At 40.7% G+C, this 26,257-nt stretch overlaps 1 protein-coding gene across 5 annotated transcripts in view; it reads left to right on the top strand.

Moving 5' to 3' along the window:
• CNKSR2 (connector enhancer of kinase suppressor of Ras 2) overlaps positions 1 to 26,257 on the top strand; it is a 361,047-nt gene that overhangs the window by 262,045 nt on the left and 72,745 nt on the right. For all 5 annotated transcript variants that reach the window (XM_065413945.1, XM_065413940.1, XM_065413934.1 and 2 more), the window contains 5 exons: positions 995 to 1,043; positions 1,813 to 1,985; positions 7,179 to 7,252; positions 10,031 to 10,102; positions 19,944 to 20,011. In XM_065413945.1, the coding sequence (XP_065270017.1) occupies positions 995 to 1,043; positions 1,813 to 1,985; positions 7,179 to 7,252; positions 10,031 to 10,102; positions 19,944 to 20,011 (436 nt within the window). The remainder of the gene's footprint in view (positions 1 to 994; positions 1,044 to 1,812; positions 1,986 to 7,178; positions 7,253 to 10,030; positions 10,103 to 19,943; positions 20,012 to 26,257) is intronic.

Raw genomic sequence — 26,257 nt, 5'->3', positions numbered from 1 at the left:
AAATACAAGGCAACTAACACTAAAGTGGTGCATGTTTTTTATTATTATTATTATATTTTTCACTCACTGAATAATGGACATTTATTGGTATTTGAGTCTTATAGCAGACGTGACCCTGTAGTATAGCCTTTTATCAGCGAGGCCCTAAATACAGAGATAATTCAATTCTGACCTTATTTCTGTGCCAATACTTAAAATTGCTTGGGTGTGTCGGCTCTTGGTTACTAGGTTCAGTCGGGACCAGGTAAAGGACATAACTTTGTAAGTCAAGAGTCTTTAGTTGTGGAACTGTCTCGATCTTCCATATCTTTTGGGACGTGATAATAATAAGGCACATTTATTTCAGCAGATTTCTCCCTGAGTTTTGTTTCTGGACCCCTTCCTTTTTTTCCCCCCAATTTCTTTCTCTCTCTCTCTCTCTTCCCCTTTGTTTATTTATACATAATACAAAATAGTATAGCACTCAAAAATTCAAATACTGAAGGCATCTACAAGCAAATCTGTAAAGTTCCAGCCAAACCTTTCTAGCACCATCAGAAAAATATTTTGTCATAGTTTCATAAGGCATTGAAATAAAAAAAAAACACATACACTAAAATCAGAAATTAAGATCAGCTATCCAACGGACCACCAAACAGAACTTCCCCCAAAGGAGCACTACCACTCTAAATGAGTGGAAAATGTCCTGTTAACACAAACCATAGTGGAAAAAAAAGAATGCCTGTTTCTGAGAGAAACTTTAGTTCTAATTGGTGAGTTGCTTTTAACATGCTGTATTGTTTTCCTTCAACAGTTCATGAAAGTCTGAAATAAAATTGTATTTTTCCACTGTTGCTAGAAATCTGCCTAGGACATTTTTTAAATTTTGCCTGGTAATGCTTTTTGGTGTTCAAAGTTTTGATTGCTATTTTTATAAGAATTTAGGAAGGGCTTGGAACACACTAAGTACATTGTTAGTTTTTCACTGCTTTTCTGTGTCTTCATTTGCTTACAGACCTTTCAGCAGTCTTCTCTACAACAGAAAACTAAAAAGAAAAACAAAGGTAAGCATTAAATGGGTACTTTTTGAAGTGATGGTAGAAAATAGAAATGTGAATATTACTGTTTAAAATATTGTAGTATTTTACAGGTTGCAATTTGTTAGCCTGAACCAAATTTATAGTCATCAGTTATCCATATGACAAAACTATCCAACCAGGATTAACAGCCCTTCTCTGATTCAGCACATCTTAACTATATTCAACATTCTCTTTTACAGAGGTCTGAGCATGTTACTGAATTGTACTATGCAGGGTTTTGTGGGTCTTTTGAATATTAGTAAAGATGTACTTTTCAAAATATTGTCCAATATAACCCAATTTTAATCTTTTAAATATATATTTTAAGCAGCCCTTACCTGTATGTACATTCATATGTAGCTATTTGTGTGTTTACATATGTTGCCATGAAATGAACAATCAAGATGTACATAAACATATGTACCCACATAACACTGTATTTGTATATCTTGTCCTCCTTTCCTATAGAACCCATCTTGTTGCCTTCATTTATTGCATTTTGTCTTGTGTTTAGATTACAAGATCTGTAAGATAAGAGAATATATCTACTTTTTTTCTTTTGCTATGCACACATTTTGTTGCTTGATTAAAAAGAAATAACAATAATGACAACGAAATTATTATTGAAATGTTTTTGTTAAGTTTGTAAAGATGGATTTTTAGAGAAATTTAGCATGTTGTGTTTGATTGATTAAATGCATAATGTAAAGCCTTTCACATATACTCATTTCAATTTAACAATTGGCATTTTTAGCTCCTATTCCTGGTAAGAGCAAAAGGCGGATTTCCTGTAAAGATCTGGGCCGTGGGGACTGCGAGGGCTGGCTTTGGAAAAAGAAAGATGCCAAGAGTTATTTCTCCCAGAAATGGAAGAAATATTGGTTTGTTCTGAAGGATACTTCTCTATACTGGTATATCAATGAGGAGGTAAGAAATAGGCACATTCGTTGCTCATCCTGTCTAATGCTAATAAGTTTTATACTGTGTTGTTGTCATAATTAGATGGAAGGTCAAATCCCATCCTGAAAACAGGTGAGTGATTTTATTCACCCAAATAATCTTACTGAAATCAGTAAGACTACTTGTATGACTAAAGTCACTCATATGCATCAGAGTTTGCAGGATTTGCCCTTTAAAATTTTTCTTTGTAGCATAAGGAAGAATGTAACTACTCACCTCTGTATTCCCGTACCCTTAATAGTGTGTAATAAAGTCGTTGTTCTCTCATGACAACAAAACACAAATTTAGAAGAGCGAATCTAGAGTCATTTGTCCCTGTCATAACTGAAACAACATTACAGCCATAATTTATGTTGCATTTGGGGGTACCTTATTTAATTGTAATAAGGAATCTGTGGTATTACTAAAATCCACTGTAGTTATGCAAAACGGTCTCAAATTGTGTTCTCTTTTGATACATTGTATCTAATATGGATTATCGTTTTGAGTGCTTAATTATATACTGATAACATTGGAAGAGCACCATTAAGCTGCCTAAGACCCTGATCCTACAAGGGTCCCTCATTTATCTAATTTATTTGCTTCTTTGGAAGAATAATTGTTTTTTAAATCCTTTTTGGTGGAATGGACTCTTTGCCAGTTGGGTGAAAGATCAGAATTTCTTTTGGAAAATCCAACTTTTTTCTTAATGGAACTCTTTTTAGGAAACTGAGATAACCTTAAACTCTGATAGACTCTCATGTAGTAAAATATATTTACACCATGTGTCTGAAATAGGGCTGTTAAACGATTACAAACAATAATAGAATACTATTTATATAAATATTTTTGGATGTTTTCCACATTTTCAAATATATTGATTTCAGTTACAACACAGAATACAAAGTGTACAGTGCTCATTTTATATTTATTTTTATTATAATATTTGCACTGTAAAAATAAAAGAAATAGTATTTTTCAGTTCACTTAATAAAAGTTCTGTAGTGCAATCTCTTTATCATGAAAGTTGAACTTACAAATGTAGAATTATGTACAAAAAATAACTGCATTCAAAAATAAAACAATGTAAAACTTTAGAGCCTACAAGTCCACTCGGTCCTACTTCTTGTTCAGCCAGTCACTCAGACAAACAAGTTTGTTTACATTTTCAGGAGATAATGCTACCCATTTCTTGTTTACAATGTCACCTGAAAGTGAGAACAGGTGTTCACATGGCACTGTTGTAGCTGGTGTTGCAAGATACTTAGATGCACTAAAGATTCATATGTCCCTTCATGCTTCAACCACCATTCCAGAGGACATGCGTCCATGCTGATGATGGTTTCTGCTCGATAACGATCCAAAGCAGAGCAGACCCAACACATGTTCATTTTCATCATCTGAGTCAGATGCCACCAGCAGAAGATTGATTTTCTTTTCTTGGTGTTTCGGGTTCTGTGGTTTTCGAATCAGTGTGTTGCTCTTTTAAGACTTCTGAAAGCATGCTCCACACCCTGTCCCGATGAGATTTTGGATGGCACTTCAGATTCTTAAATCTTGGATAGCTGTAGCTATCTTTAGAAATCTCACATTGGTACCTTCTTTGCATTTTGTCAAATCTGCCATGAAAGTATTCTTAAAACATACATGCTGGGTCATCATCCGAGACTGCTGTAACATGAAATATATGGCAGAATGCGGGTAAAACACAAAGCAGGAGACATACAGTTCTCCCCCAAGGAGTTCAGTCCCAAATTTAATTAACCCATTATTTTTTTAACGAGCAACATCAGCATGGAAGCATGTCATTTAGAATGGTGGCCAAAACAGGAAGGGGCGTACAAAAGTTTAGCAGATCTGGCATGTAAATACCTTGCAACACGGGCTACAAAAATCCCATGCGAACGTCTGTTCTCACTTTCAGGTGACATTGTAAATAAGAAGCGGGCTGTATTATCTTCCATAAATGTAAACAAGCTTGTTTCTCGTAGCGATTGGCTGAATAAGAAGTAGGACTGAATGGACTTGTAGGCTCTAAAGTTCAACTTTGTTTTGTTTTTGAGTGTAACAAATAAAATCTACATTTGTAAATTGCACTTTCACAATAAAGAGATTGCACTACAGTACTTGTATGAGGTGAATTGAAAAATACTATTTCTTTTGTTTATCATTTTTAAAGTGCAAGTATTTGTAATAAAATAATCTAAAGTGAGAACTGTACACTTTGTATTCTGTGTTGTAATTTAAATATATTTGAAAATGTAGGAAAAACATCCAAAATATTTAATACATTTAAATTGGCATTCTATTGTTTAATAGATTAAAACTGCGGTTAATCGTGATTCATATTTTAAATCGCGATTCATTTTTTTGAGTTAATCGCATGAGTTAACTGCAATTAATCAACAGCCCTAGTCTGAATGGTTCCAATTCCTCATCAACTTGTGAATTCTGAACAGTTGGGGGCAGACTTTCTTGTTTATTACTTGTCTGTATGATGCTTAGCCCTGGGAGGCATTTTGGACAGCTAGATTATTCTTGTTATTTAAGACCATTGTGGTTCCAAGGTGTGGTATCTTACTATAAAAAATAAAGAACAAGAATAAGCAACGTGTTCTTTCTTTTGATGTGTAAATATGCTCTGGTGGCTAAGATAACTTTACTTTTTCCTCTAAGAAAAGAATGTGCTTAAAGATATCCAGCATTGCAGGATCTGTCCTTTCCATACTTTCCTTCCAAATTACTTCAGTTCTATTTTTCTCTGTACATCTGTGCCTTTAAAAAATAAAATAAAAATAAATAAAAATCCATACAGGACATTTAGAATATTAAAAATAATTTTCCTGGAGTATCTTTAAATCTTACATTGAAAATTAATTATTTTAAGGGATCATCATCAGAGGGTGTACTAGATTGTATGCTCCTTATAATGGTGACCTGATAACTTCTATTTGTCTGTCAGATTTTATGTTTAGTCATAATGCTATGTTATAAAGTTATAAATGTTAATAATAATACCAACCAAGTTTATTATTCTACTGTCTTTGAGCAATGGAGAAATAAAGGCACCTCAAAGTAATACAGACTCTATGAACCTATGTGAAGTCCCTTTGAGTCCCTTTCTAGTTGGTTTTCTTGAACCAGGATGGAAAGGAGGCAGTTTACTGGATTTAAATGAATACGTCCTGTATTCCTGGGAATACCTGTTCCTGTTGTCTTGAGAGAGAGAAATGACAGTGTCAAATGATTAAACAAAGGCTTGATGCATGCTTATGCACTGGTGAATAATGCACTTTTAGAAAAAGGAGAAAAATGTGCGATGTATGTGCTTCTGAAGACATTGCTACAAAAGCATTTTACATAAAGATTGTGTTCCATGATGCCAGAAAATCCTGATGTATTTTTCCCCCTTTGGGAGCGGTTGTGAATATCTAATATAATTTAATGGGAGCAATGACAGAGAAAAGCTACGAAGCTGGAGCAATACAGTGAAAGATGTTTAAAAGAGGTAGATAGTGTTCTCTGCGAAGTAGAGCAGTACGAAAATCTAGAAAATAAATTGACAAGCATTCCAAGCATTAAAAATGAAAAACAAGTTGCTATGACAATGTGACTATAAATGGGAAACCTAAGCATGCACACAAACAAATGGAAAGTCCTTTAGGTAGGCTAGAAGAACACACATTTGAGTTAGGTGATGAAAATCAAGAGTAGAGATGGAATGGAGACTAAAATTGTCAAAGACAGATAGTTGTCATGGATGTCGGAGAATGTAAGAGTTCTTTGCATGAACAATAAGAGCACAGGTTACCAAAAACAGTAGTGGAATGTTAATTGCTTGGTGGATGGATTCAAATAAAGGTATATCTCTCGGCCTTCCAAGGACTAAATATGTGACAAAGAACCATAGTGATTAATAGATACATTTTAAAAAAAAATAGAGAGGGAAGAGCATGAAATTATGTGGATTCATTCCTTTAACATATATCTGTTTTCTCTAGTCTCAATTTCATGATTCTATATTAGTGATGTTAATAATTCACCGTTATAAACAGCAGTATTACACAGTCTGTGGGGCTGATGTATTGGTGTCCTAAAACAAATGCTGTGCTTTTAAATTGTGAAAAGTTGAGGACAGGTCAAAGTCCAGTAAAGCTATTCACAATTACCAAGCCTTTAGAGGAGGATGGCAAGAGTCCAAGATTCCCCCTCTGTAAATGTAACTGATAAGATATAATAATAACTGGAGAGAGATCATTCATCTTAGCTGCAACATCATGTAAAGATGGCAAACAGTACACATTTATATTTTAAAATTGGGTTGATTTACAGTACTGTGGGGTTGTTCTGTTCTCATAATAAAATACAGGTTGAACCTCTCTAGTCCGGCACCCTCGGGACCTGACCGGTGCCGAACCAGTGAATTTGCCGAACCACGGGAGGTCAATGCAGAGTGCCAGTGGATCTCCATACACATGGGAAGTAGGGGTGCAGAGGGTGCTGCAGCACCCCCTGGCTTTGCGCCCAGCGTGGCCTCCCACCCGGGGCCCCGCTGCCACCCGGAGTCCCGGTCGTCGGCCCCAGGTCCTCCCCCTCCCTCCTGGAGCTTGAATGCCGTGACTCAGCTGTTTGCGGAGCTCCGGAAGCGCTGGGAGGGAGGAGGAGGAGTTGGTAAGCACGGAGCAGCTGGCGCACGAGAGTTGTGGGGGGGAGGGATCAGAGGGGGGAGCTTTGCACCTGTGAATGCTCCGTACCCACTAGTTTTTTCCCGTAAGTGCTCCAGCCCCAGAGCACCCATGGAGTCGGCGCCTATGCCAGACCACGGATGTTGTCAGACTAGGGAGTGCCAGATTACAGAGGGTCAACCTGTAGTTTGCATTTCATCCTTTGAATTACTGTATCCTCAACAGTAATTTCAGCTGTGAAATGGTTTCTAAGGCAGTTGGGCCTTGTCCATCTTGCCAGCCAAACTACTAAAATCATATTTACAAAACCACATTCTAGACTGAGGTCCATGACCTCCCACTCTGGCAATACTCCCATTGATTTGCCAGAAGTACAGTAATATGCCCTACATAGGGAGCTGGTAAGTAAAACTCTCTCTTTGTTTACATTTAAGTTTTAATGGACTTTCATCTTAAGCCTCACTAACTTGAGTAACATATAGAACTGTCTCCATAGGATGAAAAAGCAGAGGGATTCATCAGTCTACCTGAATTTAAAATTGATAGAGCCAGCGAATGCCGCAAGAAATAGTAAGTGTGTTTAAAATCGTACAGTGCAATAACAAAAGAAAAGGAGGAACAAGCAATCTCTTGCTTTCAAGGAGTGAAAGTTTCCTTGTTCATGATAGTCAAATTAGAATGGAAATCATTGTAACATGATTTGATTGCATAACACAAATCATAGTAAACAGTCAATATTCCTGTGCGGAGGGGGGAGGCGAGGGGATGTGCATGTGCTTTCAGGGTCCCACCCAAGGACACAATGAGTCTGTTGCAAAAGCCACACAATTCTCAACCATCAGCAAAATTAATTGAAACTAATAGGAATGCTTAGCTCCTTCCCACCCTGTTCCCCAGCTGCACCTTCATTGTCCCTCCTTTTTGTTTTGTGGAGGAACAGACTTAATGGGTTAACAAGCACAAATAAACCTTTTTTAAAAGCAAGCGCTGAGAGATGGAGGAGGTGAAATATTACAAAGACAACACAAGAAAAAGAAGAGGAGATGGGAGGCCTGTTCTTTTTCTAAATCAGTTTTTTACTAAATCCCTTTGCCGCTGTGAGATTCTATGTTTGAAATAAAAAGTTTTGCTAAAAAAAAAATGTTTAGCTGTACAGTAGCTGTACATGGCTTTATTTTAAGAGTTTTTTGCTTTTCCATAGTTAATTTTTATCTGTCATCTTGTATCATTGTTTTAAAATAAATAGCAATGAGTTTGAAAAAAGCTAACTCAGGATTTATTATGGCTCTTAACTAAGTGTTTTGAATACAAAGTAAGTGAAAAGGCCTTTAGGAGACACGTTGCCAAATCTAGACACAAACCCTATTTTATTCAAAACTAACCAGAAGAGTTTTCTAAGTTCATATTTCAACCATCTGCTGACATTGTGGGCTTCCTCTTGAGCAGGGATAAAACAATATAGCTCCACTGAAGTTAATGGAGCTACACTGATTTACGGTAGCTTGGGATGTGGCACATAACTCTAAAATTACTTTTGTCCTGAGTTGTTTGTATATCTTTGGCATACATAAGTATCTATCTTGCTGTGCGCGTGCCTGCGTTCACACATTTTCATTCTTACCACTGAAATCTCTGTGCATTGTCCCGTCACAGGCAAGTGCGTGGTTTGGTTCTTTTGTATAAAGCTCACCTGGCACCGGTGTAATTCTTTCAGCAGACCTCTGTATTTTAGCATTCGTTTCACTTTCAGTGAAACAATGAAAACTATACCAGATAAGCTGTTTAGAGATTAAAGCTTGTCTTGATGACTTACATGGCCTTTTAAAAAGGATACTAATATTAGTTTACATTGCTCTTTAAAGTAAACTGTTCTGTGTAATAGTCTTTAAAAAGGGTAAAACATTTTTAAAACTTTCATCTGTGGTTTTGGGGGTTTCAGTTTTCAGTCATTGCTCTGTGTTTTTCACGGATTAAATGCAATGTGGCTCTGCTTCATTTATTTTCTTGTTAGTGAAGCAGCGTCATTGATGATGTCAGTTCATCTCTGAAAACTGCACTTCATTTAAATTATTGTCTCACTCTGAGTCCTGTCGACTGGGTAGCAGAACACACAAATATGATTAATAAAAACATCCACTTGAGTGGTAGATAAAGAAAAAAGATATTTAGTATCCAGATGACAGATGTTGTAATAATTTTAAGATAAGTCAAGACGTGAGTCTCAACAACTTGATTATATCTTTTTAAACAGAGCAGATGCTGCTCAACATCTGTTCTCACTTGTGTAACGTTATTCTGTGCACTGATGTGTAGAGGAATCCTTTTTGTCTAACATTTACAGATTTCCTTCCCTGACAATGCCTTTCTTTCTTCTAATACCCCGGCACATAGTCAGAGAAAAGACCAGTTGTCTGTCTAATTGATCTCCCTTGAAAACAAGGACAATGCACTTAAATATATCATACTGTTTGTCTTGTTTTCTTTGACTTTGCTCTGTGTTTTGATGCTATTTTAAAGCGATCTTTGGGAGGCCATTAGTTTTTAAAAACTATTTCTATATTGTACATTATTAATAATTAACTTTCATAGAATAGTTTTCATATCTAGATCTCCAAGTGCTTCACTATAGCTTTCTGTATTTGTAGAAAACTCTCTGCACACTTTTTGTTTTAACAAATTGTTTGCAGTAAATAGATGAAATACTATTGAGCTCTCAGTGACAACTCATGTTGATTACTTTGGTGGCTGGGAAAGATGACATGCCATTACCCATCATGCTAGATGACCTCATAAACACCCCGTTGGATTACAATGCTTGTCAAAAATCAATCAGCACATCACATTTTTCTGTTTGAATTCCAGTCGTTAGTGCTGAAGGTAATGCCAAGGGCACTGTGATGTGAAAAGTCAGAGGAACGAGAGCTTTTCTGTTACATCAAATAAACTGTTCAGTCATTTTTCTGTTCAGAAACTCTTTTGACACCTCCACCCACCATAAAAACAATTGCCTGTTGTATAAACTATTTTAACTGCTTCAGCTTATCCAAATGTAACATCTGTCATGTTAATAGCTGTTGAACTGTCTTTGTGCATGTTTGAATGCAGATGTTATTTAAAGATAGATGGTCAGTAAAGCCTTTTAATCAGTGACAGCTGGATCGATCCCAAAAGTTATAAGGCTGAATTAAAAAAACACACACATGCTTAACCAACTTGCAAGAAAATTAAACACAGACTGTGTCATTTCATTAAGTTATTTGGATTTCTAATTACCTTTAATTTTTAAAAAGATGTTTTGTGTAATTATTATTTTTGCCCATTATGTTTTGACTTTTTTCTTCCCAACAGTGCATTCAAAGCCTGCCATCCTAAGATCAAAAGCTTTTACTTTGCTGCTGAACATCTAGATGACATGAACAGGTAATCAAACCTAATAAAGTATAAAACCGTATAGAGAACCATCTCTGAATACAATGCTTTCCTCTGAAGCCAATGATAACACGTCATATATTTGTCTTCATTAAAGGTTAAGTTTTAGAGTTTTAGATGAATGACTTCAAAATAGGATCTTAATTTTTTGAGAAAAACATGTTTTTAATCCCCATCCTCACCTATGGTCATGAACTTTGGGTAATGACCGAAAGGACAAGATCATGGGTACAAGCGGTGGAAATGAGGTTTCTCTGCAGGGTGGCTGGGCTTAGTCTCCGAGGAAGTGTGAGGAGCTCAGCTATTCGGGAGAGCCTCGGAGTAGAGCAGCTACTCCTCCGGATCAAGAGGAGCCAGTTGAGGTGGCTCGGGCACCTGATAAGGATGATCCCTGGGAGGCTTCCATTGGAACTATATCGGGCATGTCTGATAGGGCAGAGGCCCCCAGGCCTACCCAGGACACGCTGGGGAATCCCCCAGGAGGAGCTGGAATCTGTTGCAGAGGAAAAGGGGGTCTGGTCCTCCCTACTCTCCACGCTGCCGCTGCGACCAGGAAAAGTGGCATTAAGGAAAAAGAAGAAGATATTTTTAATATTCATTTTATGCAAAAATGACCTCAGATTTTGTTGAAACACATCACTCACACACACACACACACACACACACACACACAAACACACACATCTATTCTCACCCTTGTGGAGGTAGCAAGGAAGTAAAACCAGGTGTTAGAGGTCAATGTTTCTTTAAGCTATGAGGATAGTGGTTGTGCTCTCATCACTGTGGCTGAAGAAACATGAACTCTGCAGGGTGGATTCTTCAGGAAATAAAGCAGGTAATGATGTTCCTGAGAGTGTTGCTTTTGGGCCCAATCCATCAAGGATGCTAAAGTGTCCTCAAGTGGGAGTGTAACTGGCAAAATTCATCCCTGTGCAGAGGACCAATACAAGGCTTATTCAACTTAAACCCAGTTTTGAGGGCCTGTGTGCACACCTCTACATGGTGTGAATTTCACGTAGAAGGCACTTAGGGTGAAATTCTGGCTCTGTTGAAATCAGTGGCGAAACTCCCATTGACTTCAGTAAGCCCAGGATTTCACCCTTAGCACCTTGTAGAGTAGACCTAACTGTCTGCTCCTTAGTCCACTTTTGAGATCTTACTAAAAATGCTTTAATTTTCAACAAAACTTTAGCAAGATCACTTTTAACTCATCTAGGCAAATTTTATACAAACTCTGGTGACCCCTGTCTGTTCAGGGGTTTGCTATGGCATTTTTTATTTTTCCCAGCATAAAGTGGAGTACATTTATTCTGAAAAAATGTATACTTGTCGTTTTTGTTATATGGTAAAATAACCTAATTAAAGTTTCCCATCTTAAACTGATTGTCCTGTTTCCGTGGACTCATGCTTGCAGGCTCCATTGATAAGTGAGATGGTGAATATGCTTTTAAAACAAAGAAAAAAGACAACCTTACACAGTCCATATAACTTATTAATAAAATACCTTAGCAGTGATAAGAATGATGACACCTATAATATATTTACCATCTTTAACTGCTTTTAGGTAACAGTCGGTTTCTGGAAACTTTCATTTCGTACTGAGATCAGTTGACCAGAAAATAGATTAAAGTTTTACATTAACGTTTACTTTTACTTTAAAATGGATATAGGATAAAATTTTCAAAAGCAGCTAAGTCTCATTTTCAAAATTTGTAAGACTTTGCTTTTGCTCTTCATTGTGTTACATAATTCCATCAGGCTATCCACTAATAATGTACTTTACTATGCACTGAACAAAATACCCTCAAGACTAATAAAATCCTGACCACACTGAAAATACCATGAGTATTAAACATAAGTAAAATCTGTGTCAGTAGATCAACACTTGGTATGAAGATATTCTAGGTTTTGTGTGGTAAAAATACATAACTATGCAATAAACAGAAAGTACACACCAGTGTGACCTTTGAAAAATGGGTCTGTGACTAATCACAGTTAATTTAAGTTTTTTTTAACTCTACATCATGACTTACATTTTGCCATTTTGGAATGAGTTCTTAGCAGGTCACAAATTAAATAAACCAACAAACAAATACACACACTGGACCAAAATCTGATCTCAGTTACACAAATGTAAATCTGAAGTAGTGGCCCTACTCCACCAAATATAGCCAAGATCAGAATCTGGCCATGTGATGTTAAAATTTCTCTTTGTTTAAAGTACCAGAAAATAATTACCCTTAGTCCCAAGCTCTGGTTCATTTCCAAAAACACTGACTTCACACAATTAACATTTTTTTTAAAAAGGTGATTATTAAAGAATAAATCTTTTAAGTTCAGAGATAGCATAAGAAAGTATTTAAAAGTATTTGTTGCATCCTTCTCTAGCCTTACAAATATTCACTCAAACTTTAAGAAATAGACAGTTGTGAGCAGGGTCCCAGTGCGAACCAGCTATGGTCACTCAATTAGAGTGAACTGCAAAGAATGGGGCAGACAATCCTCATAAAGCTGGTGGATATTCCAATACTTAGATTCATCAAGCCAGCATAAGACAGCTTCTTTATTACCTTACTGGTTACTCAGAAGTCCAAATAACACAGTTCCCTTAAAGTGATCCAGCCTCAGGCCTCCATCCAGGTACCCACATCAAATATGATGAAAAATTCTGTAAATCTTATTTCATCATATAAAAGAAAAGCTTCTACCAATCCCAAAGGATCAGACACATTACCTCCCAGGTTAATGAATGTTTCAGATCTTACCGAAATACACGGCACAGCCAATTCTTATTAACTAAACTAACATTTATTAAAAAACAAAAGAGAGAGAGTATGGTTAAAAGATCAATATACATACAGATATGAGTTCAGTTCATTGAGGTTCAGATTCATAGCATAGATGGTGAGCTTTGCAGTTGCAAACAGTTCTTTCACAAATAGTTCATAGGTTATAGTTTAATGTCCAAATATCCTATTCAGGGCGTTCCAGCATAACTGGGACCTCAGTCTTGTGACCCAAACTTCCCCTGATGAAGCCTAAGCAGATCTGAGATGACACAATTAGGACCCAAGGATCTTTTATACAATTTCATGTCTTTTGACAAGTTGTTGTTCCTCAGGGAACAAAAGGTAATTAGGATGACTTTGAAGGAGGTCCATCACCGGTACTTAGCTATACGAATTAACGTAAGGCCATTTGCTTCTTCCTCCATCGTTCACCATACATTTCAAAGAGAGATGAATACCGAGATATCCCGGGTTTACAATTCATTTAAATGCTAGAATGTTCGTTTAATCTCTGAATGATCAGAATGCAGCATAGACAGGGACTGTTGATTACATCGTTGACCCTACTCATACATATGTAAATACACAAAAACATAAACATTATCTCCCCACATGTCTTTTGAGGGTTATTTAGTCTGCAGGATGTTTAACCCTTTCTAGCCATGCGTCACAACAGTATTAAAATATTCTGAACCATTTTGATTACACAAAATGGTTCCGTCATTTTCTGTTAGTTTTTATCGTCAGGTTTCTGACAACCACTTTCATTGTGCAGTCCTTTGAGCACTGTTTGTACCGTGTTACTGGAGGTAGAAGAGAAGGGCAGGAATCTACTAAAAGCATAGCCTTATTGAAAGGAAAATGTGTTTTCCGGTAGTTAAATTCCTTCAATAATTATTTATAAAAAGGAATTATTTGCTATTTAATTGTACTTATGTATACAGGATATAGGAATTATATATGTATGTGCATGCACACATATATATGACATGTGTGGATTTTAGACTATATAGTCTTGTTACTGCTCAGATGATCATGTTGATTTTATGAGGCCTAAATTTCCATGTAATGCTGGCAACTTCTGTGTTTTGTGATCATTGTTCTGCTATTTGGTGTAGTGAATATGTATTTCCTAACCTGATCCCTTACTTAAAGGGACACTGTCTTTCCAAGGTTGGCAAGTTTGGAATTTACCCTTCCCTTTCTAAAACACATCTGCTTTTAAAAATGATCAGTCCCATCAACATTAAAATCCCATGTTCTGGGCTGGGAGACATAGAGACAATAAACCTGCAGTGGGAGAGTGTTCAGAGAACCTATTTTGCTCATCCCACTGTGTCTCCATTCAATCACCTCAGTTTTTGTGAACAGGCAGAGTATTGACATTTATAAGCATCTCCTTTCTAAAGGCACCCTTCTGTGAACCAAAACAAAGGTGAGAAGTCTAATTTCAGTCTGATACTATGAGAACAAAGACTTAGAATGTAAGAACAGCCATACTGGGTCAGACCAAAGGTCCATCTAGCACAGCATCCTGTCTTCTGACAGTGGCCAGTGCTAGGTGACCCAGAGGGGATGAACAGAACAGATAATCATCAAGTGATCCATCCCTTGTCGCCCATTCCCAGCTTCTGGCAAACAAAGGCTAGGGACACCATCCCTGCCCATCCTGGCTAATAGCCATTGATGGACCTATCCTCCATGAATTTACCTAGTTCTTTTTTGAACCTTGTTATAGTCTTGACCTCCACAATATCCTCTGGCAAAGAGTTCCACAGGTTGACTGTGTGTAGTGTGAAAAAATACTTCCTTTTATTTGTTTTAAACCTGCTGCCTATTAATTTAATTTGGTGACCCCCTAGTTCTTGTTTTACGAGAAGGAGTAAATAACACTTCCTTATTTACTTTCTCCACACCAGTCATAATTTTATAGCCCTCGGTCATATCCCCCCTTTGTCGTTTCTTTTCCAAGCTGAAAAGTCCCAGTCTTATTAATCTCTCCTCATACGGAAACCATTCCATGTCCCTAATAATTTTTGTTGCCCTTTTCTGAACCTTTTCCAATTACAATGTATCTTTTTTGAGATGGGGCAACCACATCTGCATGCAGTATTCAAGATGTGGGCATACCCTGGATTTATAGAGAGGCAGTATGATATTTTCTGCCTTATTATCTATCCCTTTCTTAATGATTCCCAACATTCTGTTCACTTTTTTGACTGCCGCTGGACATTGAGTGAATGTTTTCAGAGAACTATCCACAATGACTCTAAGATCTCTTTCTTGAGTGGTAACAGCTAATTTAGACCCCATCATTTTATATGTATAGTTGGGATTATGTTTTCCAATGTGCATTACTTTGCATTTATCAACATTGAATTTCATCTGCCATTTTGTTGCCCAGTCACCAAGTTTTGAGAGATCCTTTTGTAGCTCTTTACAGTCTGCCTGGGACTTAACTATCTTGAGTAGTTTTGTATCATCTGCAAATTTTGCCACCGCACTATTTACCCCCTTTTTCCAGATCATTTTATGAATATGTTGACTAAGACTGGTCCTAGTACAGACCCCTGGGAGACCCCACTATTTACTTCTTTCCATTCTGAAAACTGACCATTTATTCCTACCCTTTGTTTCCTATCTTTTAACCAGTTACCAATCCATGAGAGGACCCTTCCCTCTTATCCAATAGCAGCTTACTTTGCTTAAGAGCCTTTGATGAGGGACCTTGTCAAAGGCTTTCTGAAAATCTAAGTACACTATATTCGCCCTTGTCCTCATGCTTGTTGACCCCCTCAAAGAATTCTAGCAGACTGATGAGGCATGATTTCCCTTTACTAAAACCATGTTTACTCTTCCACAACAAATTATGTTAATCTATGTGTCTGACAGTTTTGTTCTTGATTATAGTTTCAACCAGTTTGCCCAGTACTGAAGTCATGCTTACCGGCCTGTAATTGCCAGGATCACCTCTGGAACACTTTTTAAAAATTGGCATCAAATTAGCTATCCTCCAGTCATTTGGTACAGAAGCTGATTTAGTAGCTGATTTAGTTAGTAGTTCTGCAATTTCACATTTGAGTTCCTTCATACTCTTGGGTGAATACCATCTGGTTCTGGTGACTTATTATTGTTTAGTTTATCAGTTTGTTCCAAAACTTCCTCTAATGACACCTCAATCTGGGACAGTTCCTCAGAATTGTCACCTAAAAAGAATGGCTCGGATTTGGGAATCTCCTTCACATCCTCAGCTGTGAAGACCAATGCAAAGAATTCATTTAGTTTCTCCTCAATGGCCTTATCGTCCTTGAATGCTCATTTAGCATCTCAATCGTCCAGTGGCCCCACTGGTTGTTTAACAGGCTTCCTGTTTCTGATGTTCTTAAAAAACAATTTGCTGTTACTTTTTGAGTCTTTGGCTAGCTGTTCTTCAAATTCTTTTTTGGCCCTCCTAATTATATTTTTACACTTCATTTGCCAGAGTTTATGCGTCTTTTCCCCACTTTTTAAAGGATGTCTTTTTGCCTCTCACTGCTTCTTTTACATTGTTGTTTAGCCACGGTATCACTTTTTTGGTTCTCTTACTATGTTTTTTAATTGGGGGTACACATTTAAGTTGAGCCTCTATTATGGTATCTTTTAAAAGTTTCCATGCAGCTTGCAGGGATTTCACTTTTGGTGCTGTACCTTTTAATTTCTGTTTCACTAACCTCCTCATTTTTATGTAGTTCCCCTTTCCAAAATTAAATGCTACAATGTTGGGCTGCTGTGATGTTTTCCCCCACCACAGAGATGTTACATTAAATTATATTATGGTCACTGTTACCAAGGGGTCGGTCTCTATTCACCTCTTGGACCAGATCCTGTTCTCCACTTCGGACTAAATCAAGAATTGCCTCTCCTCTTGTGGGTTCCAGGACTAGCTGCTCCAAGACGCAGTCATTTTAAGGTTCCATTCTTTAAGCCTCCAATAAATTTCCAGTAATATCTATAGTATCTTTAGATTCTGGTTATCGTGCAACTGGTTACCAGTGTCACTTAGATCCTTGGGGCTATCTGAGTTGCAATACAGCAAGCCTGTCTTGCAGCTATGAGCCAGGTGATGGGGAAAACTTGACACTTTCCTTTTACCAGAAATATTATATTGCCTCTTGTATATGGCAAGACAGAAAATTATTTTGATGTCTGTCACAAGTTATATACAGTATACTCCTGATTATCCGAATATCAAGGGGGACATGGATTTTATTCGGATAATCAGGAGTTCAGATAATAGAGCGAATAGGAGCCATTCGGCCTTTTAGTCCTCCTCCTCACAGTTCTGGCCAGGGGGATCTCTACTCTGCCCCACCTAGACTACAGTCTCCCCATCCAATCTCTGCACCTTGTGCCTGCAGGAATCGGATATCGCTGGCCCTGCAGCAGCACCCTCTTGCACCGTAACAACATACATATGTGAGGTCTCCTATACCAGTGAATGCTAATCTTCTTATTGCTTTAACAACCCTAAGCATTTCATCTTTATGCTGTAATATTTTATCGCTCTTCTGTTCTTCAGAAGGTTTTTATAACTTCCCTGACATTCCATATCATCCTCATATGTTTCCAACTTTAGTCACTCTATCCATTGCTTATGCACACATTAAAAAATGTTCTGATCTTCATTATGAAACCCACCATATCTGAAGGAGCTATGCTGGGGGATTCCATGTTACATGCAATGTAATTTATTACATTGTTAAAAATGCTTCAGAAGCTAATGCAGTCCTTCTTTTAGCATCGGAATTTACAAGCCACTCACGAGAAAATGGTGTTTGAACATTCTGCCATATTGGGGCATACTGCAAAGATTAGTCATTTATTCCATATTGTATGCATGTCTGGTTTAGATAGTATTCCAGATTATGGGACAAATCGTCAGCTACTGTAAGTTATTAACTGTTAGTTCTTCTATAACTATTCTATAAATTATTCTATAACTCTGTTAGTTAATGCACATTTCATGAGATTATTGTCAGATTGCACTTTTCAGGAAATAGCATTTTCTGACAACAAAATTACCTATTAAAATGAAGTTTATGCCATTTGATTACAAAAAACAGTAATTTGCAAAAGGTAACCAAGTCATTAGTGCAAATTAACATATCTAAACATTAACTTAATTGAGTGCCACAAGGATTTTATTGTCTCTTGGATTTAGGATGAAATGAGATCTTGCTAAAAGAAAAACCTTATTATCTTTAGTATCTAGTGTTCTGAGATCATAAGGCCTTTCCAGAAATATTTCACTGGTTTGTTTTTTGTTTGTTTGTTTGTTTGGTGGGTTGTTTGTTTGGGGGTTTTTTTTCTTCTTCTTCTTCTTAGTGCACATTGGCTGCATTTAGTAGTAGTAAACTGTGAACTGAAGTAAAAACCATGGATCATGCCTCACTGCCGTGCTTTTAACATATTTTAGGTTGATCTTTGTGAAGAACTTAATGTAAAGCTTTGATAGTTTTTTGCAAAGGGTCCTTCTCTCTTCTGATTTAAGACATGAACAGTTCTGTGGGGCAGGGTTAGTTGGTTTGTTTTTGTTTGCTTGCTTTTGCTTTAAGACTCCAGTTATTTTTATAAATGTATGGCAGCTATTAACTATTATAACTGAAATTTTGTAATCTTTTATTCTGATTCGCTTGTCTTCTCTCCTCCCCGTGGTAACATTAATTAGATGTTCGTGTGAGATGTTCTGTAGTCACAGCAACAGTAACTTCGCAGCTAGCTACTGTTATTCCTAATGTAAAGTGATTTATGTTTCTTGTACATGATTTCAACTGTCAAAGGACAATGCTGTGGTCCTTTTGAAGGAGAGCTTCAGCACATCATGATCTGATGTATGGTTAACATCCGCTGAAATGCCTTGGAAACTGTTATTTGGAAACAATTGCAAAAGATGCTATACCTCACTTGTCAAGAAAATATTCTATTTCCTTATATACAGTGTGCAAAGGAGGCATAGCCGGCTCTGAAACAAGAATATTAGCAGAATACGTTCTTCAAGTAAGAACAGAGTTAACACTGGTAGTCCCTCTCATTTTGTTGTATATTTAAGCATTAAAATTGCTGTTCATTAGCTTGGCAAGCAAGGGTTCTATAACCCTGGCAATGGAATTTTTTTGAGAAATAATTCCAGATTTACCTATGGGAGGTTGTCATGTTGGCTTAAAGCCTCAGTGATGGAGGAGTTGATGCAGTGTGAGCAGTTGGATAATGAACACACTGAGGGCCCCATGGGGGGACAAGGGGAGGTTGAAGCAGTGTGTTGCTACAGGCAGTTGAATGCATGTTTGGCAATGACAGCATTGCTAGAAGAAAATAATATAGATGCATTTTTTTTTTAATTCATGCAGTTTACGGATGTGTTTTTTCAGGTCTAAATAGAAGTTAAAACTTTAAATGTGAATTGTGTTTTGATGCAACTACCTTTCACTCCTCTGCTTCCCCAACACACAAAAAACAGGTTCTGGTGTGCTTCCATCTCTTTATACTATGCACTATAGGTAAGCTTTACAACACATAATGGCATAATTAAACCCCCTTGTCTGTTCAGAAGTGAACCTGTTCTTTTGACTACTGGGTTTGATCTTTTTCCCCTGCTACGATGCCAAATCAGGCCTTAAAGTGTTGCTTAAATCTCTGTAAAACATTGTGTGTACTTGAGAAATCAGAACAGCGGGAGTATTGGTAGGGTGACATATCTGTGAGCACCAGATTTAATAGGGCTTTGATTATAGCAAAAGTCTTTATTTTATAGATGTTTGACATTTTCAGTCAAGGTTTTCCTTTTGAAACAGAAACTTTGGTTCGGAAACAATTGTTCAACAGCAAAATTATAGCTCTTTGAAGACACCATGAATAGAAATATCAAAGAAATCCGCTGCCTTATATATAAAATATCATTGTCATGTATCTCTTTCAGATGGTTTATAACCTTTTAAAAGTAGCAAAGTCCAAAAAATTAACATGTTAAATTAGTCTCACTGCTTTTTTTTTAAATATTATTTCAGATGGCTAAACAGAATTAACATGCTTGCTGCTGGCTGTGCAGAAAGAGAGAGGATCAAGCAAGAGCAAGGTACAGTGGTATTATTTTGCTTACTTCATTTAGCTTCCCTTAGGATTGCCAGGCCTCCAGGATTGTCCTGGAGTCTCCAGGAATTACAGATTAATCTTTAATTAAAGATTATGTCTTGTGATGAAACCTCCAGGAATACGTCCAACCAAATTTGGCAACCCTAGCTCCCCTTCTCGGCTGAACTATTCTTTATATTTTTCTCTGTGTCATAGGTCCCATTCCCATCATCTAAGAAAAATTCATAAATGGGTTTCACAGCTGTTGCAGAGTTGTTTTTGTTTTTCTTCACTCAAAAGCAAAATCCTTTCAACAAGGTTGAAGCTTGAGTTCACAGGGAAGAATCTTTCTTCTAAAGCCTGTTGACTTAGGGTATGTCTACACCACCGGGACTATGGTGGCACAGTTATGGCATTGCACCTATGCCACTGTAGAGTCATAGTGTGTAGATGCTTCCTACTTTGACAGAAGGGCTTTTTCCACCAATGTAATTAATCTCCTCTCCAAGAGGTGGTAGGTATGTAGAAAAAAGAATCCTTCTGAAGACCTAGCCCCACAGCAACCACCACGGTATTTAGGTCAGCGTATATATGATGGAAGCACACACAACTTCCAGTAGTTGGGGATCAAGCTCTGTTGGACTGAGAAAGGAAGGGTCTCCAGAGAAAGGAAAGACGAGTTGCCTCCTTATCATAGGATCATAGACCTCAGTGTGTTGTAGACATTTTAAGCAAATTGAGGCCTCAGACTATTTAAATTTAAAATGGCGTCCAAGGTAATTAAGGTCAGCAGTGAGACTCCCTCCTCCCACTTATTCAAGAAAGACATCCCTGGCAATTCTCATGAATGTTCCTTGTTATCTCTCTAACATCATTCCCTCGCATTGGTTTATCATATGGGGTAGACAGTGCCCTCTGTATTTGTTTGTGTATTTGTGTTTAAGCAGGGCAAGAGGTATGTAGCTAGAGGGAGCTTCAATCGCACATCCATCATTCACCAGAGTATAGGGTTTTTAGTTCAGTTGAGTGCCTTCGTGGAGCCTCCCTTGACTGATAGCACGAGGGCTGTTTTGTTTCTGAATAGTGTCCTTATTTACTAAAGGCATCAGGTTAACAAAATAAAAACAATTTATGTTCAGCAATTTTTGCACTATATGAAACTCTAAAGCTGACATTTCTGTGATTCGGTGGCTCTGCCATTATTCAGCTACATGCTTGATTTTTCAAAAAGTCTTCTATTTCTATTCTATTTGGTCTTCTGCAACAAGGGCTTTTAATACCATTGAAACAATTCAACAGCAATTGTCAAACCTCCTTTCAATTAAGCATTGAATGGTTCTGAACCTACTGTGCATAAATATATCTCACGTTTTTCAGAGATGCACAAATCACTGAATTGTGGGTGAAGTTCTGGTGGAAATGTGTCTTTCTTCAAGTGAAACCTTCACAGAATACTTTATATCAATAATATCAAAATTGTTCCACATTAAATGTAGTGAATGTTAATGACACGATAAGGGACATCTTTGGAGACACAGATTACTTTTTTTCCAATATTATAAAATAGAGGAGAGGAATATTTATTTTTCATACCAGTAGAGAACAGGCAGTCCTCAACTTTACGACATTCGATTGACACCCTGATTCGACCTACGACCATTAATCCAGAAGGTTTCCAAAGCATGCTCTATGCACTGATTATGCCCACCATTGAAATTCTGTCACCTGTGGAGTAAAATGTGGCAATGGTTTAATATCATACAGATTTTAGGTAGTCAGAATGTAATCAGTTATCCCAGTTAGGGATTAGGGCAGCACATTGATACTAACAATCGTTCTCTTGCTAAAAAAGTCGTGATACCTTTAAAAATGATGAGGCATTTTGATTTGTTTAATCTAAAAGACACCACTTACAGCAGCAGGTTGTCAGCCAAATTTAATTTTGACTAGTGAAGTGCACAAAAGCATTGGCCAAATTATATTTTTTGCTTTATACAAATCAAACAGCAACTAGGTGGGTTTTTTTTTTTTTTTTAAGAAAATGTTCTCCTGTGTTGCTAAGTTTAAGCCTAAATATTTGAGTTATAAGCCAGAAAAAACATGTGTTGCGATGGAATTGCTGACAGGCATTTCACCATAAGCAGCTCCCTCAGGCTTTGCTGTAATACACATGCACATACTTGGATGCAGACACTATTTTTTTTTAGTAATTTGAGAGAGACTAAGACTCAAAGACCTTGTAACTTTTTATTTTATTGTATTTTTTGCTCTTTCTCAGGACTTAGGCCTCTGATCACATGAAGGAAATTACTTGGGGGTTTCTGTGTAGCTATAACTACTTAAAGTTTGTGTTTTAATGATTCATGAATCCTGTATTCATATTCAGTTGCTTTATGAGGACACCTCTCGGCTACATGCCTGTCACAAATCATGACAGGCAAAATCATTCCAGGAAAACTGTCTTGTTATAAAAGCAACCAAAAATTATTAGCACTTAAAAGTACACCAAAACCAAACGGAAATACAGTTCTTCTTCGAGTGCTTGTTCACGTCCATTCCACATTAGGTGTACGCGCGCCGCGTGCACGAACGTCGGAAACTTTTTCCCTCAGCGGCTCCCGTCGGGCCCGCAGGGTCTCCCTTCCCGCCAGAGCGGCGCCCCGCCCTAGCGTATATATATCCCTGCTGGCCCGACCCTCCCTCAGTTCCTTCTTACCGCCCGTGGCGACGTTGGAACAACTCTATCTCTCGCTTGAGAGTGTCCCTTAGCATAGCCATTAGCAATAGTTATCAGTTCATTGTTTAGTTAAGTGTTAGTGTTAATTAGTTATTTAGTTGTCACAAAGACCAAAAAAAAAAAAACTCTTGGTGATAGGGGTTTGATCAACCCCGGCACCGGCCCTGGGCGGCGGGGCATGCCGCACGCCCAAGGCTTCAAGGCTTGTGCCGCGTGCCGCAGGCCCATGCCAGTGAGCGACCCGCACGAGTCGTGTCTCCGTTGCCGGGGGGAAGCACACCAGAAGGAGCGCTGTAAAATTTGTAAGGCTTTCAAGCCCAGAACACAAAAGGAGAGAGACTTTCGTCTGAAACAGCTCCTCATGGAGATGGCGTTACAGCCCTCCGCTTCCACGGTACCGTCGGCTTCGGTGCGGAGTGCCCCGGCATCGGTCCGCGACCCGACACAGGCGGTGCAGACTAAGCCTACGGTGCCGCCTCGGCGAGATCACGCCCGGCACCGGTCTGCTTCGCCGGCCAAGCCCAAGAGCCAGCCCAAGGCCCGGGGTCGCTCCCCGCACAAGAAGGTGGCACCAGCGAAGACCGCTAGTGCGGCCAAGGCCGTGCCGGCCCCGGCACAGGTCCCGGTACCAGTGGCTCCGGCGCCGAAAGGCCCGTCGAGCCCCGGGACAAGCGCGTCGAGTGAGGAGGACGGACTGGAGGAACTGTTGGAACAGCCCTCCACCCCGGACACATTTGAGGTGGCGAAGGACCTCATTGAATTGTCCTCCGTCAGCACACTCCGCGCCAAAGACATTCCGCCACGACTGCCTTCCAAGGGCAAGCCGGCAATGATGCGCCCATCGCGGTCGCCATCTCGGCACCGCTCACGGCGCCGGTCCTGGTCGAGCTCCGCCTCGGTGGACTCCCGGCTTCCCGCCGCGCAACGGGCCTCCAAACAGACAGGCCCCGACGCGAGCGAGGCACCGTCCCAGCAGCCCGGCCCGAGCAGGCACCGGGACGCTTCGACGGCAAGGGCCCCCAGACCATCCTCCCGCAGCCGTTCCCGGTCCCGCGGTCAACGGTACCGTTCTAGATCCAGATCGGTACGGCGCTACTCACGGTCCCGGTCCCGGCGGCACCGCTCCCCGACACCGGACCGGCACCGCCCCACGGCACCGCCGTGGCCCTCTAGGTCACCGTCGCTTGCGTCGGAAGAGAGCTCGGGGCTTTCGAGATATGGCCGCAGAGGGCACGCCGCTACATGGCACGAGGCCTCTTGGCAACCGCATTGGAGCCATCCGGGACAGTGGCCGTTCTGGACCCCGTGGGCCTATCATCAGCAAGGCCCTCCGTCCAGAACCTCGAGATCGGGCCCGTCAGGGGACCGGTCCCGCTCCCCACGGTGCCGCCCCACCTCCCGTGCGGAGGCCACGGTCTCCAGACCACCGGATGCAGAAAGGGCGGACTCGGCACCGAGCCCGGCACCGTCCGTGACCCAGGGCAGGGGACGCACCCCGGAGGGCCACCCCGCTGAGGAGGAGTTACAGGAGGATGAGGACGCTCAAAAGGCCATGACCTCCTCCTCCTCACCGGATGAAGCCGTGGCGGGCACAACAGTGTCCGGCCCTCCCCCGATTGACCACCGGGCACACCAGGACTTGCTCCGCCGGGTGGCCCTCAATCTGGGGTTGCAGGCGGAGGAGACGGTCGAGCAGGAGGACCCCATGGTAGACATTCTCAGCCCGGAGGGTCCCTCCAGGATTGCTCTTCCATTAATAAAGACTGTACAGTCGAATTATAAGACTGTGTGGCAGACGCCAGCCTCCTCTACGCCGACCGCGCGGGGCGTCGAGAGGAAGTACTTTGCCCCATCCAAAGGGTTTGACTTCCTCTTCTCCCATCCAGCCCCATGTTCGCTGGTCGTTTCGGCGGTCAACGAGAGGGAGCGGCATGGCCAGCAGGCCCCAGCCCCCAAGGCCAAGGAGGCGAAACGATTAGACTTGTTCGGCAGAAAGGTCTACTCGTCGGGAGGCCTCCAGTTGCGGATCGCGAACCAGCAGGCGATCCTCAACAGACATAATTTCAACTCCTGGGCGTCGGTGTCTAAATTTAAGGATGCCTTGCCTCAGGGATCGCAACCCGAGTTTGCGGCCATTGTGGACGAGGGAAAGGCGGTGGCCAAGACCTCGTTACAGGCCTCGCTCGACTCGGCTGATGCGGCCGCTAGGACTATCGCGTCCGGCGTGGTGATGAGACGCTCAGCGTGGTTGCAGGCGTCTGGTCTTCCTCCAGAGGTGCAAAACACCCTCCAAGACCTTCCGTTTGAAGGGACGGGGTTGTTTTCGGAGCAGACAGATGCCAGGCTCCATGGCCTCAAGGACTCGCGGGCTACCCTCAAGTCCTTGGGGATGCATACCCCTGTGACACAGAGGAAGCCCTTTAAACCGCAGCCTCCACAGAGGCAGTACCAGCCTCGCCCTTGACACGAACCTTACCGTAGGCGGGGCAGAGACAATAGGCGTAGGCGCAACAATACGCCTAACCAGGGCCAAAACCAGGGCAACAACAAGCCGCAGCCGGGCAATAAGCAAGGATTTTGAAGACGCGATCGAGGACAGCGTACCTATCTCTTCCCCGGATCCTCCCCTGTGTTTCAGGGACCGCCTATCCCGTTTTTTCCGTGCCTGGTCCCATATAACAGACCATTGGGTCCGGCGCACGGTAGAGTCAGGATATGCCCTCCAGTTCTCCTCGCCCCCTCCCTCCCACCCACCCCCCTGTCCCTCTTCAGGGACCCCTCTCACGAGCAACTTCTTATGCAGGAGGTACGGACCCTCCTCGCTGTAGGGGCGGTGGAAGAGGTTCCTCGGGACCTCAGAGGAAAAGGGTTCTATTCCAGATACTTCCTCATTCCCAAAGCGAAAGGAGGCCTCCGTCCTATCCTGGACCTTCGCAAGCTGAACAAGTACTTGCTAAAACCACGTTTCCGTATGGTCTCCCTTGGTACCATCATTCCTTCCCTGGATCCGGGGGATTGGTACGCTGCCCTCGATATGAAAGACGCTTACTTTCACATCGCTATCCGCCCGGCCCACCGGCGGTTCCTGCACTTCACTATCCAGCAGCGCCATTTTCAGTTTGCGGTCTTGCCCTTCGGCCTGGCAACGGCCCCATGTGTCTTCACGAAATGCATGTCCGTGGTGGCGGCCTTCCTTCGAAAACGACGGATGCGCGTCTACCCATACCTAGACGATTGGCTCCTGGCGGGCCGGTCAGAGGCAGAGGTTCATGCCCACGTGACATTGGCGCTACAAGTGTTCCGCGATCTCGGCCTGTTGGTCAATGTGCCCAAGTCCTCACTAGTCCCCACACAGAGACTGGAGTTTATAGGGGCAGTCCTGGACTCGGTGGCGGCGCGGGCGAGTCTTCCCGTATCGCGTTTCCTGGCAATCCAGGAGGCCGTGACCTCCATTCAGAGATTCCCCACGACCACGGCCAGACGTTGCTTACAGCTCTTGGGGCACATGGCGGC

Source organism: Emys orbicularis, chromosome 1 (assembly GCF_028017835.1).
Source record: "Emys orbicularis isolate rEmyOrb1 chromosome 1, rEmyOrb1.hap1, whole genome shotgun sequence".
Lineage (NCBI taxonomy): Eukaryota > Metazoa > Chordata > Testudines > Emydidae > Emys > Emys orbicularis.
Note: the sequence above shows the minus strand (reverse complement) of the source record. Positions and strands in the feature narration are given on the sequence as shown.